The sequence below is a fragment of the Fulmarus glacialis genome, unplaced genomic scaffold, assembly GCF_000690835.1.
Source record: "Fulmarus glacialis isolate BGI_N327 unplaced genomic scaffold, ASM69083v1 scaffold16342, whole genome shotgun sequence".
Taxonomy (NCBI): domain Eukaryota; kingdom Metazoa; phylum Chordata; class Aves; order Procellariiformes; family Procellariidae; genus Fulmarus; species Fulmarus glacialis.
In genome coordinates this window covers 19580-34189 of record NW_009196083.1, presented here as the reverse complement: position 1 = coordinate 34189, position 14610 = coordinate 19580, and the positions used below count along the sequence as shown (strand labels likewise).

The window sequence follows — 14610 nt, the reverse complement described above, 5'->3', positions numbered from 1 at the left end:
GAGCTACATCCTGCCCTCTTAGAAAGCTGCTTCCTTCTAGCATAGTGTCAAGGTGCATACAGATTTGTTTGGGTTTTTTCTGGCACAATTAATCATTTTGTTGTTTGCACCAAACACGAGTTGAGTGTGTTCTATTTTGCTCAAACCACTTTTGAACAGGAAGATGTGCATCTGCATTTGAGTTTTCTCCTTATAACAAGACCCATATAAAGTTGCAGAGGAAAACAATGCAGAAACTTTTCCATACTTGTACAGCTGTTGGATTCTTCTTGTGCTTTTTTTGTCTGAGGAGCCTAAACCAGAGAAGTTACTTGTATTAAAAAGCAAATAGATACTTTTTGGATTCTTCTTTTGTATAATTTATAACATTGGTTTTAAATGGATCCCGCTTTTGAAAAATAGTTTTTTTTTTTTTTTTTTTTAATGTTCATTCTTGGTTTTGGACTCCCCCAGGTAGGGGCAATCTTAATCTTCAACATAGAAAACCATAGAAAACCATCTCTTATTTCTTGCATCAAAAAACAAAACAAAACAAAACCCGAAACAACAAACCAGCATGCTAACAGACCACTCTCAGTTGTGTTCTTGTGACCTAAAGAGGACACTGCTTGGACTGGAAAATTGTAGGGTACAAAATGGAGCATTGCCTAGATGTGGACCCTTCCTTAGCATGAACTGATGCTGCAAAAGCAGTGGAGTGCCTGTGCGTACCCTCAAGAAATGTCTTGGGAGTGCTGAAAAGACCAGTATCATCATCCAACCTAGCCAAGCAGTGGGAGAAAAGTAATCCCTATTTCTAACTGTTCTTGCATCGAGTCTGTAACTCCTTCTAAGACTGAAAACAGATGTGTTGGAAAAATACATAGTCTTTATTCTAAAGTGTCAACATACAGAAAATTCACTGCAATATTAAGTAATTTTTCATGTGTAATTACTCTCACTGGGTAAAACTTAACTCTTAACCCTCTCTTCAGTAAAAATAAATAGTCATCTGATTTAATCTGAGGTAGATTTTTTTCAAGTCTTGAAAAAATATTTTAGCCCTTTCCTGGAATCTTTCAAAATTGTCTGCATCCCGGATAGAAGAGTAGAGGCTGGAAATGGATGAGCTATTGCAGTACAGATTATCTGTTCAGAACAACTGTTCCATGGCAATTATTCTCATCTTTTTCTGTCTTCCTAATTGGCTGGTTTTTGCTTGTTTCCCTTTTGAAATAACATTTCTTTTAAAAGCCTGGTTTACCAGATGTTTCTGATAACCTTTTTTTACCCATCTATGTGATAATTTCTCTTTATGTTCATCACTCTTCTGTATGTTGGTGTCATCCTGAGGTTCTTCTCAGCAGAACTGTGGGTTTTTTTCCACATGCATGAAAACATTTTGGTCAAAGTTGGGACGAATCAGATCACTGCATGGCTCTTCTCTGTTTAGAAATAATTTTTCAGTCAGTTAACTAGTTCGCAGCCTGTAAGCTGCACTGATATTTTTATATTGCTCAAAAAACTCTCAGAATGTCATCTGTGATTAAGTCAAATATATTAAAGAAATCAGAGGTAACTGTGTTAACATATTTAATCATGCTTGATCTCATCAAACTTACCATTTTGATTAAACCTGTTTTCCATAATGCCATGTGGAATGGCATTAATTACGCGCCTGTGCTTTGATTCTTTATTGATTGTCTTACAGCAGTCTTCCCCTGAGTGTCTGGAACAACACACAGCTTGTGTGACCTGTGTCTACATGCTTTAGTTCTACTTCTTCTAAATATTGTCTCCATCTGCGCTTTTATCAGCCCTATACATTTTCCCATTTTCAAAGCTTTTTTTTAAAATCACTGCTTGTGTTTGGGGCATCTCCTATTCCAGTTATTTCATGTTGTTGGATGCCAATTCGTCTGATCCTTTTTCTGTTCTACTTCGTTTTAGGAATTTATCATTTGTCTGAACACATGGATGTATTTTTCATGACAAATTAGGATATTTCATTGAATGTAACAGCCTTTTTTGTTTAATGGAGAAATAGCATTGGAGCCATTGTCTTCTTAAGCTTTTATTTATTCCTGATATACTAAAATAATTCTTGTTTTGGCTTTTTATTGGGATCTTTAGCTCCCCTTATCAAAATGTAACAGTTACAAATTTGAGATTTATTTTTCTTTCATGTCGTAATTTTTTTTTTTTACTTGGAAATAAAACTTGCACTTAAAAGCCTGTCAGGTTTTACCTTTTTTGCCATATTTTCTCCCAACCAGAATGTGCTTTGACCCACTCATTCCTCCATAAATGCTGTCATTTGGCAGTTGTGAGGGCTTTCTAAACTACTTCCAATTACCAGGTGTAATTGTTCTGAAATTTCTTTTGACAATTGCATTGGCTCATGTTAGTTTTCCAACTATAGTAAATTATTCTTTCTTTTAAGCACCACATATATTTTTGTTTTTCACCAAATTAAACGGGTTAGGGGTTGCTCGGTGTCTATTCAACTTATCTTTTTCTTTTTTTAGTTAATTTGTTTATTAATAGAGGAAGGTGGGAGTCTTCACGCATTAGGAGGAGATCTAATATGGAATTGCTCTGAGTTTTGTAACATACGCATCCAGTCTGATTTTTTTTTTTTTTTTTAGGAACTCGAAGGATGTTTTGCCCAATGGAGCAGCTTGAAATCTTCCATTAAAAAAAAAAAAAGTTTGTTTCTACTGTTAGACAGCTACTTACTCTTTCTTGTTCTTTGGCAAGGCTCCAGAATTACTCATGATCTTTCTTACATTTTACGTGTGTAGGGATTAACACATATGCATTCCAGGTCTATGTCTTCAGAATTTCCGGTAGTTCTGCAGACTCTGGAGCTTCAGGTACTTGCTGGAGACAAAATTCAAAATTAAGCCCCCTGTCACTTAAAAAGAATTATAAATAATACATATGAAAGAATCCTTATGGCTCTCCTTCATCCTGCCTCTCCTTCACTTCCCCTCATATTGTAATCAAAGTCAGCATCCTCACTAAGTTGAAAGTACTTGGTTTGTGTATGAAATTTCACTTGTGGTTTCATGAGGTATATATTAATTTCCAGCCAAGATCTCCTTTAGTATGTTGCTGTGGGTTTTTTCTACTAGCTGTTCATCCCAGAGGTGCCTGTGCTTCGGACATTGGAATGGATAGAGATTGGGGGAAGTGAACAGAGCTTACTTCCAGTGTTTTATTTAAAGCATTCACATGCTTTTACAGAAGAGGAAGCAATATTGAATAGATATTGCAACAACAACAATTGCATCGTGTTATTTCTATTGAATGTTTTGGATTTCTAGGGAAAAATGAGAGATTTGTGTCTTGATTATCATGATTTGCAGTCATAGTGTCTGGCTGCCCAGACACTATTTCCTAATAAATTAAGAGCAAGTGTTACTGCAGAGGTGCACAGAACCAGAGGAAGGAGTGGAGGGCTCTCATGTCCTGGTCCTTGTACAAGCCACTTCTTGGTTTGTCTTTACTCTTCTGGCTGATGGATACTGTTCCTGGTAAATGCTGAAAGCTATGAAATCTCTATTTCAGTGTGTCCTCTGCAGTCACAAGAGTGTTTATATAAAGTGACTGATTTATTTAGTCTGTTTGATTTTAAAAAAGAAATAAATAAGAATATCTGGGTTTATATCTCTTCCTTGTATCTTGAAATGGAGAAGAGTATTTATTTTATGTTCACAAGCTTTTGGGTCCTTTTTCATTTCCCCTCTGTGCTTGTATGAGCAAGAGCTGTGAATAAAGCTTTAGATTTTCAAGTGGTTTTTCAATTCTAACAGCTAGGTTGTGAAGACAAATGCCAAATGGCACACAACTTGAAAGTAATTCTAGAGCTGACAGTCCCACGGACTAAAAATACTTTTATACTTGATTTCTATGCAGTATAATCCCTGAAATGTTGCTACTTTTTTGAGATAAGTGCATTGAAGCAATATTTCTTTGGCCTGACCTAGCTACAGCAGAGTGTGTAAATTCCGTTTCTTTCCTATTTAATGTACCGTCATCAATCCTTTGTGTTAGGAGGGCACTAAGATACTTAGTGCTCCTAGCTGCTTCTAATCACTCAAGCTGTTGGCTGCTCCCTCTAAAGCAAGTGAGGAAAGCTGAGGGTGACCTAAAAAAAAAAAAAAAAAAAAAGGGAGATGATCACAGTCATTGGAAAAATATTCAGTAGAGCAAGCTGACATAGGAAGTAAAGTGAGCAGCCTCTGGAGAGATCAGGCTGCTAATTCTGCCTGGAGAATTGAGTTACTGGAAGAGTGTGATTCGGAAATCACAAACTGAAGTTATGCTTCTTCATTGTTATTCCCTGTGCCACCTGCAGATTTGCACACTTGAAAACATCTGCTGAAAGTCAGTTTAGTGATCTCACTAGTGTAGCAAGTCATGCTTCAAAAGAACAAGGTCTGGAAAATTATATGGTACACAGAGTAAATGGTATGGTTTGCTTTGCTTAGAGGGATGCCATTTGCCTTGGCTGTTAGTTTCAAGAAAAGGTCAAAGAGCAGAGACCTTATCTTCACAGTGTAATGGGGCAGCAAGACAATGAAGCTTCTCAGGGTCAGGGTCACGAAGCTGTGTCTGTGACTTTCCTTTAGTAGCTTGTTCTCCTGTTCTCTTCCCTCTACAGCTAGCAGTTGAAATGTTCAGCCAGTCCTTTGCTATATCCAGGTCAGTTTATCTATTTTTTTTAAACATCTCTTTCTCTTTTCCCCCAAAAAAGCAGAGAATGGCAGATAACCAGGAGAGTCAGATGACCATCGAAGAAAGGAAACACCTGATTACAACTCGAGAAGAAGCCTGGAAGTCCAAGGGTAAAGGAGCAGCCAATGACTCCACGCAGTTCACTGTGGCTGGCCGTATGGTAAAAAAAGGTCAGTGATGAAATGATCCTAATATAAATAAGCCACTGCTTATCTGTCTAGTCAAAATAAAGTCAAGCTAAAGCTATGCAGAAACAGTATCTGTGTTTAGCAAGAGGAGGACTGTTTATCTTCAACGGAATATGATGTCATGAGGCTGTTCGCTCTAGCTTCTTGTAGCCATTGGTATGGATCCATTTTGTTCTGCCCTGTTGCACTACCATCCAGTTATTACTGGGCTCTATCTGACTGGTGGCAGTCAATCACTTAAACAGTCATATGTTTTGGTTTTCCTTCTAATACAACCCAGAGGGCACAGCTGGATTATTCTTTCTTATTTATTCTTCCTTTGAAAACCCAGGTGCACTGTCTAGAGAAAAGTTGTGAAATCTAGTCATTGCTATTGCTGGCACTTCCCCCGCTCCTAGGATCACTGGGAATATTTAGCAAACACGTGTTATTTTTATGGATGCTGTTTTGGACAACAACTTGAAGTGTTGTGTTAGGCTGAAGAAATCACTGAACAGATTTCTGCATAGAACGAGGGAGTAGAAATGACAAGGGAGCAATGTTGACGTTTTTGAGATCTCTTGAATTCGGTCATTGTTTCCAGATGCAGTCATTCTTCTGAAGTGGACAGGAGTCTCTGAATGCTGTACATGGTAGAAATATAGCTGTTCATGCAGTGTGCCTGGGAAGATGATAGCTTTGCGAAGAAGACACCTAAACTGATCTCTTGTGGTTAATGAATACTAAATTTTGTTTTGTTACAAGAACTTGGTTATTAAACACAACAACAATTAACCTTGAGTTAAATGACAACCACCAAAAAAAAAAATCATTGTGGGGTGAGGGCAGTATTGCAACAGAGAGTAACTCCATTTGCAATCCAAGCCACATTCTGTTGGCAGATAAACAGATACATGGTATTAGGAATTACACCTATTAATGATGTAATTAGTAACATATTTCAGCTGCTGCTTACATTGTTTTGCTGTTAGAAATGCCAGTGGTCAGTGTTTAAAGACTAACCTACTTTGGAGGGTCACCAAGAAAAAGTGTTCAGTTGTCCACAGACTGCTTTTTGAGATTTTTTTTTTTTTTTTTTTTTTTTGCCAAACAAATTGGTCTTTGGAAAGGAATAGAAGGTAATAGCATTTGCTTTTCTTAATGGGAAAAGAAAAATACCTTGGAAGGATCTCTTTAGGTACTGCGATCATTCTGGGAATCCAGTGACAGTGGCATTAATAAAAGTAGCCCAAGTGGGATTTTATTCAGATGTGTGCTATTTTTGTTGCCTAAAAGAATAAACTATCATGATGAGTTTTTAACTTAAGAGATTATGAGAAAGCAATGCAAAATTAAATCCCTGTTATATACATGTGCACAGATGCTGTATTTTAATTGCTTCTTATGCCTGAAAATTTTTCAGTCCTAATTGGAAGGTGATCCTTTACCAACATCTGAAGCAGTTCTCAATGTGGTCTTGTGGATTAAGTCCTGGGAGAGCTGCTTAAGAGCTGTGACCTCTCAAATACATCTTGATGAAGGCTTTACCAGTTGACTTAAAACCTGCTGGAATTTTGAGTCTCTTAGGTAGCAGGGAAAGCTACTCAATTATATTCTAAATCTGTCTTGGTATTTGACAATTATATCTTGCTAGGAGTTGCAGTAAAGATAGTGGAAATGTGGTTAGTATGTATTCTGCCAGCGCAATATCAGTTTAATCTGATCAAAATAGCTGAAGGCTTAAACTTATGTGGGTCAGTAATTAATAAGCTATGGCTAAGTGGAAAATCAATATGAGAGGAAAGTTTAAATGTCAGTTTCCCCATTTACTGAAAGTCTAGGCAACAAGAGGTAATAGATGCAATTCTTTGCTTCAGGATGCTTTTTTACCTAATAAAAACCATGAAACCTGTAGAGTGCCATTTTTCTTGCTGGAGCAACTTAGATTCACATGAAAAGAACTTAAAAAAAATCATCTGATTTTATCCACTGGGTCCAGAATGAATTGCTTTATGATAGTTACTGAAAAGGAGGGAGGAGAGTACAACAAAAGGAGGGAGTAGTGCTTGATATGGTGGGGACTTTGACTTCCATTTCTACTTCCATTTCCACGTGTTCTTAAAAACGCAACAGGGCCCAAGAATTACTGCTTAATCCAGGTTCAGCATTCACAGGTCAGATGCATCCTGCTATGTGTATTAATAGAGATGGGTTTAAATTAAAAAAGGGGAGTGAGGAGGTGGTGGTGGTGAAGGTGCCAAGCAAGATCCCGCTAGTTTTGCTGCTAATGTATCTTTTTGTTCAGAACTGTTGCATGTTTTTAAAATGTGGCTTGTGGTAGAACTGGAGTCCAAAATGTAGACCAAGTGAACTGCTGCTACCTTGAAAACAAGCAGAATGACTGTATTCAACAGAAAGCACATATCTTGTGTTAGCTTGCTTGCAGACACTTGGAAACAAAGCTTTGTTCTTGTGAATGGGACAGTTTCTGAGGCTGCAGTTTCTGTTGATTTAAGGAGCTGGCAGGGTAGTACACTCTGCCATCCCTAACACAACAGTTGTGGAGGCTGGGGAAGTATGAGGGACTGTAGGAAGTGGCCAGGCTCGTCTGCTTTCCCTAAATAGCTTCCCCTGTCATCATTATGGGAAAATGGGCTGACGCAGGACTGCATTTCCTATGTTCTGTGTTCTTATGCAGGCCTGGCTTCTCCAAGTGCGCTAACACCAGTAGCATCCCCTTTCAGTAGCCGGCAGAAGTCTACCACTCCAGTTACAAAGCCCTTGGAAGGTAAGAAATGAAAATGGCTGAAATACATTCAGGCTTTTTTACTTCCTGTCAATTAACAACTTTTACTTTCTGGTTTCCTTAGAAATTGAAGCCAGGCCTGATATGCAGTTGGAATCAGATATGAAGCTTGACAAGTTGGAGTCGTTCTTGGGAAGGCTGAATAACAAAGGTTGGTAGAGTTGCCAAAGGTGGCAATGTATCCACTCTCTGACTTCAGTAAATCACTTAAAGTACCTCTTAGTTAAAATATCTGTTAACAGAAACTGAATATTTCTTTGTTCAGACTGCACTTACACAGTTTATTTTTGTGATTTGTTCTTTGCTAAATTTCAGCAAAAAAGTCTTATGCTATTGTATTACAAATGTAGAATAGAATAAATCACAAATGCCAAAATAACTTTCTTCTTTCTCTACACACGATGTACACATTCTTCTTCGAGAGCAAAATTTCTTAAAACCATACAGCCAGTCTGAATCATATTGCCATATACAGTGAAACAGCTTTAAATGTGGTGTAATCTTATTAAAATCAAGATAGGACACCAAGCTGCTCCCAAGCACAATTCATTCACCTTACTGCTTTTTTGAAAACTGACTCTCTGTAGCAACTCATACAGTTTCCTTGTACAGCTTGTTGGTTACTTATGAAGTTATCTAGAGTTCTCTGGTGTTTCCATCTCATGTGTGTCCTCCCATTTGTAAGACAAAAATCCTTCTGTAATTTATAGAATGTCAAATACCATAAACAAACGTATTCACATTTCAGCAGAGGAGGCACTAGCATAGGATAATGATTGTGCCATACTCACTAGTCTGAAGTAGTGACTTTTCCACTTGTAGTTCTAGTAGATCTTTTCAAAGGAAGGAATGATGTTGTTGGAGGCAAGATGGAATATACAAGACCATAAAATGATTGTATCACCCTACCAAAACAACTCATTTTTGATAGTGCCTATCTTTTTATTCAGCCATATTTTCATTTTGTAATAAAGATTATTGCATATGAGTAGCAGTTACACTCTGTTTTTATCATTCTTTTCCAACAGACTTTTATACATCTCTCCTTCAAATTCCATCAATTAAAAAAAAAAACAACCAAACAAACAAAAACAACAACAAAACCCAAAAAACAAAACACCACGACCACCCCCAAAAAAACCCACCCCAACAACTACCAAACAAGCCACATTTACCTGTTCTAGAGTTAGAAACTCTAGTATGATTATTTATTGGGTGAGGTGTTTTTTTCCTGCAGTTGCTGGGATGCAAGAGACAGTGCTGACAGTTACAGGAAAATCTGTGAAAGAGGTGATGAAGCTGGATGATGATGAAACGTTTTCCAAATTTTATCGCCATGTGGATTTCCCTTCCTCGTCAGTGCCTTTGGACCTTGATGAGGACTTTGATGCCATCTTTGACCCTTATGCACCAAAGTAAGAACTTTTTTTTTTCCCTCCATTGTTATGAATGCAGACATAGGGGCAGTAGTCCAAATGTTCAGTTTTAAGTCATCTTGTAGGTATCTTAGTACTGGGCATTTCTTCTACACAGTTCTGAAATCACTCTTCTGCCTGAATCAAGGAACTGATCCTGATTTCCTAACAAATGTCACACCCAAAATCAAAGCAAATCTCTTGTCATTAGATGATTCTGACTAGGAAAATTAACTGATGTTTATAAACACTGCTTGTTTTTCAGGTTAATATCTTCTGTAGCAGAGCACAAACGTGCAGTTAGGCCTATGCGCAGAGTCCAGTCCTCAAGAAACCCCCTGAAAATGCTGGCAGCAAGAGAAGATATTCTTCATGAATATACTGAACAAAGACTGAATGTTGCCTTCATGGAGTCAAAGCGAATGAAAGTAGAAAAAAGTAAGCTAACAGGATGTTTTGTACAAGACACTGTCTTGCTGTTTTAATTAAAAACAAAACAAAATAAAAAATCCGAACACAAAAACCACAACTGAAGGAATGGAGCATATTCTCTGAGAGGCAATAAATTGATTGAGGTATAAGGTTGAATGTAGACTGTCTAGGAGGTCTGGAGAGAAAGGCATGTGTGACTTCCTCAGGGAAAGCTACCTACAGCCACCTCCTATGCGTAGGTTTAATTATTTATTTTCAGCATAGTCACCTTGTGCAGAGAGAGTGAGTGCCACTGCGCCTGCAGGGTGAGGAGAGGAGATCAAGGAAAGCAGATCTAGCATTATGTTATGCTGGCAGGGAGAGCTGGCAAGAATACATAAACTTTTGATCAGGTACACTGTCCTCAATTTTGGGTCCTAGTTTTCTCTCAGAAACTGGAATTAGCCTTCTTGACTCTGAAAGATTAATTTCCATAAAGGATCAGTGCTCTGCAGCAGGGCTTTGTGATGTTGCTTTCTCCTGGCAACCAGATGGACAGCAAGAGACATTATTGTAAAATTTATTCAAAGGTTTGTGAAGCCACTTTTACCATTTTGGGTACAAGTTTTCCTTACTACATTTGAATAAAGGGAGATTATCTTTAAACATTGCCTGTATTGATGAAAACATTAATTATATGTGTGATACTTTGTTGCCATTTGATGAGAAGCATTTCCCTGAGTTATAAATTCATAAAGCGCTTTCTCTTTGGTTGAGAAATAAGCAAAAGTAGCTAAGACTTTGAAATGTAAATGGCTGTTGCATCACACTGACTGAGACAAATTTGAAGGGAATTTCAGTTAATTAGCCTTGGCTACTCTGCTGTCTTTTATCATTGATCAACTATAAGGCATTGAAGATCTACACAGTAGTTCACAAAACATTGGGTAAGACGTGTTTCCTAGCAAAGTTGGTATTTCTGCCAAATGATATAATTCTGACGCTAACCGTTTACTCTTGGATGATATCTAGAAACTTAGGTACTACTAAACCCACAAGGCTTTTGGGCTAGCAATTAATCTGAGTTCAAGCTGGTTTTGCTGTTGCTATTGAGAAGGAGAAAGACTGGAAATAATGGGGGGAAATAATTTTTTTAATGCAACAATTATTTTTTTAATAATTTTGTCCTCCTTTTGGGTTTTTTCGTGTGTTTTTTTTCTCCAACTTCTTTCTATGTACAAGTGTCTACAAACTCAAATTTCTCAGAAGTAGCACTTGCCGGCTTGGCCAGCAAAGAGAACTTCAGCAACGTTAGTCTGCGGAGTGTTAATCTAACAGAGCAAAACTCTAACAACAGTGCTGTGCCATACAAGAAGCTAATGCTGCTGCAAGTTAAAGGTATGTTGGAACTGCTTTTCCATGCATAATAGGCTGATTGTAACATATGAGAGTTGCTTATCCAACCACAGTTGGATGCTTAGCTTGTTCTACATGTCCATCTTGAGATTATGTCCAAAACCTAAAAGAATAAGTGAGAACTATATGACAAATGCAAAACCTTACAAACAGGTTTGCATTGTGGCCGCTGGAGAAAACAGAGAAAACAGAATATTTCAGGAATTCTAGCCATCTCCTGTGGAAATTTTTGAACTGTCCCATTCTTCCAGTGCTCAGTATAACTTGGAAGTGACACGACAGTGTTCTTGCTCCACTTCCCCTTACACTGCGTAGTAATGTATCTGATTCTGCAAAATAATAGTTACTTTTTTGGCAAAGTAAAATTCTTAAAACTTTTTACTGCCTACAGAACCTGTGCCATAGCTTTACTTAATGTAAAGGATTCTGGAATTTGGCTGCTGTCTGCCATGTACTTAGTTCATTTCTTTCCAGAAGGACACAAAGTTGTTAAAGTAAGAACAGGAAATAATAGAAATATTAGTTGATAGGAGGCAATGTTTTTTTTGTTTCTTGTGAGTAGTCTTTTAATTCTTCTTTAACAGTCTGTTTCCATATATTTTGCTAAATGTGCTGGGATTGTTTGTATTTCATTCAAAACAAATTAGATCTTGGCATTTGATAGCAGTAGTCAAAGGAATATAATTAGCTTTGTTTTCTCTTTAGGAAGAAGACATGTTCAAACAAGATTAGTTGAACCAAGGGCCTCGTCACTGAACAGCGGAGACTGTTTCCTGTTGTTAACTCCACATTTCTGTTTCTTATGGGTAGGAGAGTTTGCAAATGTCATAGAAAAAGCAAAGGTTAGTACTAGTTGTTTTTTATTATTTATTTTTAGAACTGTCACAGCATATGTCTCTTTGATGTAATTGAGCCTTGGTGCCAGTTGTCTCAAAAAGTGGCATACAACTGATAACTGGTGACAGGTAGATATGCAGGATTCCTGTAAATATGTTTTAGCCTGTGCACTGAATGAAAGCTGACATAGGAGTGTGTAGGTTGTGAAACTGCAAGAGAAAAGAGGGATATCCTCAGGAAACAGATTTGCACTCATACAAAAAATAGTCTGAATTGCAGGATGTCCTTTTTGTTACCATGTTCATTAAGATCAAGTCTTGTTTTAAGGCAAATGAAAGAATGAATGTATTTCTGTAACATTTTCTTTAGTGTCTGTTTATTTAGTGCAACAAATAATAACCATTTCTCCTGCAATTTGCTCTGTTATATCCTATCTACTTTTGCCTTCTCCCTGAACAAGATATGCACAAGTATTCCAAAGACTTAAGCAATCCTGTTCAAATAACTGTTAATCTCTTAGGCTTCAGAACTTGCAACTTTAATTCAGACAAAGAGGGAACTTGGCTGTAGAGCTTCTTATATACAGACTATAGAAGAAGGAATAAATACCCATACCCATGCAGCCAAAGACTTCTGGAAACTCCTTGGTGGACAGACTAATTACCAGTGTAAGCATTCTTACAGTTACAGTATCTGATGTTTTATCACAGTAAAATAGTTGAGTCGGTTCTCTTTAGTAAAGATAGTTGGATGTTAAAATTTTTTATTATTTTTGACAATCTTTTCCTTAAGCTGCTGGAAGTCCTGAAGAAGATGAAATGTACGAAGCTGCAATAATAGAAACAAATTGCATTTACCGCCTCGTAGAGGATAAACTCATTCCTGAGGATGACTACTGGGGAAAGGTGCCAAAATGTACCCTGCTACAACCAAAAGAGGTATCGTGCCACTTAGTGCTCCTGTGGTAAGTGCAGGAGCATACAGCTGATAACAACTTTCAGTAACTGCAAGTGCTCATGGAGAGGCTCACTGAAAATTGGATCGGCCGTGTTTCTGAAAAGCTTCTAAACACTTTGCTCTCTAGAGTGTGCTACAGGTCTCAAGAAGTTAGATCATCTCATCTTTAAAGTGAAATACTATTTTAGGAAGTGTAAATCTTTTTGTCAACAGTGGCTCACTCCAAAGTCATGCAGTGCAGAACAGGCAGCACTTTGGAAAAACAAAACAAAATAAAAACCTGGTTTCCCTTTCAAGCATTTTTATTTCTATCTTTAACAGACTTTTCTCTTTCAAACAACCATTTCACCCATCTAAGTAGGAATGAGAGCAGATTTCCAAAATAAAGACACAATACATTTTCTTGAAAGTATTCAAGCTGCTGCCTGTTTGCTGAGCCAGTTACCCATGCTGTATGTTCTGTCAGCCTTCCCTGGCTGCAGGACAAAGCATAGGTCTAAATGTCAGTGAAAGCTGCTGTAACTGGACAGCAATCAGTCATGCAACAGAATCAGGTTTTTAGTAATAAGAGCTCTCTAATTTGCTAGTGACCTAGCTACCACCTAAAGATACACCTCATAGTATTCCCCATGCTTGCTACCAGTCATCCTCAACAATTAGGTGTGTCAGCGCAGACCACTGCCCTGGCCTTACTTGCATTGCAGTGCTACTTGTTAGTGTCACTGCAGAAACTGAGGTATTTGGAGGAGCTTGTGTTCAACACACTGTCAGCTTGCAGCACTAGGAAACTGGAGGATCAGAGTATCATCTAACCTAATGGTAGGTTGTTTTTTTGGTTTGGTTTGGTTTTTAGGTGCTGGTGTTTGATTTTGGCAGTGAAGTATATGTATGGCATGGAAAGGAAGTTACTTTAGCACAAAGAAAAGTGGCATTCCAGCTTGCAAAACACTTGTGGAATGGCACCTTTGACTACTCCAATTGTGACATAAATCCTCTGGACCCAGGGGAATGCAATCCCCTTATACCCAGGTATCAAAACTGAAGTTTAGTCTCATTGCAGAAACTTAGTTTTCTTGCCCTTATTTCACAGTGTTTAATTTTATTCTATTTCTTTTGTTCCCTTGTACAGAAAGGGACAAGGACGCCCAGACTGGGCTGTGTTTGGCAGACTCACAGAACACAACGAGACCATATTGTTCAAAGAAAAATTTCTTGATTGGACAGAACTGAAGAAACTCAATGAGAAGAATTCTAGTGAATCCCTTCACCAGAAGGTGCATATAATAAGCATGCTAGGTATTTCAGACTAGATGACCTAGCTGGGTTGGAAGCAAGGGAAGCTTGTTCTCAAGGATCCAGAGCACTTTCTTTATCTTGTGGGCTTTGACCTAGGGGTCAGAAGAGTGAACACAGAGTTGCTTTATATTAGTGCCAAGCAGCTCAATGAACACAGCCGAGGTGGTTTTGAAAGGTATCAAATGATCACAAGATATTAAAGTACTGAAATATGCAGGAGTCAAATTGTTCGAGTGGAACTGTGGGGTAAGAAGAAAAAAGCTGTGCTCAAAGAAATCTCTTCTGTGTTTTTTGACAGGAAGAATCCAGATCTGACTCTAAACCATATGATGTCATGCTAATGGTAGCTGTGCCCCAAACGACTGTAGGCACAGTCTTGGATGGAATGAATATTGGCCGGGGGTATGGACTTGTAGAAGGAGAAGATGGGAGGCAGTTTGAAATTATCACTGCATCTGTGGATGTCTGGCACATCCTGGAATTCGATTATAGTAGACTGCCTAAGCAAAGCATAGGGCAGTTCCATGAGGGAGACACATATGTGGTGAAGTGGAAGTACATGGTGAGCACTACAGGTTAGTGA

General features: G+C 38.0%; 1 protein-coding gene across 1 annotated transcript in view; it reads left to right on the top strand.

The window, feature by feature from the left end:
* SVIL (supervillin) overlaps window positions 1–14610 on the top strand; it is a 107233-nt gene that overhangs the window by 79309 nt on the left and 13314 nt on the right. The window contains exons 20-31 of the mRNA XM_009572095.1: window positions 4742–4892; window positions 7588–7677; window positions 7760–7846; window positions 8933–9110; window positions 9376–9548; window positions 10764–10919; window positions 11643–11779; window positions 12295–12442; window positions 12567–12712; window positions 13585–13760; window positions 13861–14005; window positions 14326–14602. Of these exons, the coding sequence (XP_009570390.1) occupies window positions 4742–4892; window positions 7588–7677; window positions 7760–7846; window positions 8933–9110; window positions 9376–9548; window positions 10764–10919; window positions 11643–11779; window positions 12295–12442; window positions 12567–12712; window positions 13585–13760; window positions 13861–14005; window positions 14326–14602 (1864 nt within the window). The remainder of the gene's footprint in view (window positions 1–4741; window positions 4893–7587; window positions 7678–7759; window positions 7847–8932; window positions 9111–9375; window positions 9549–10763; window positions 10920–11642; window positions 11780–12294; window positions 12443–12566; window positions 12713–13584; window positions 13761–13860; window positions 14006–14325; window positions 14603–14610) is intronic.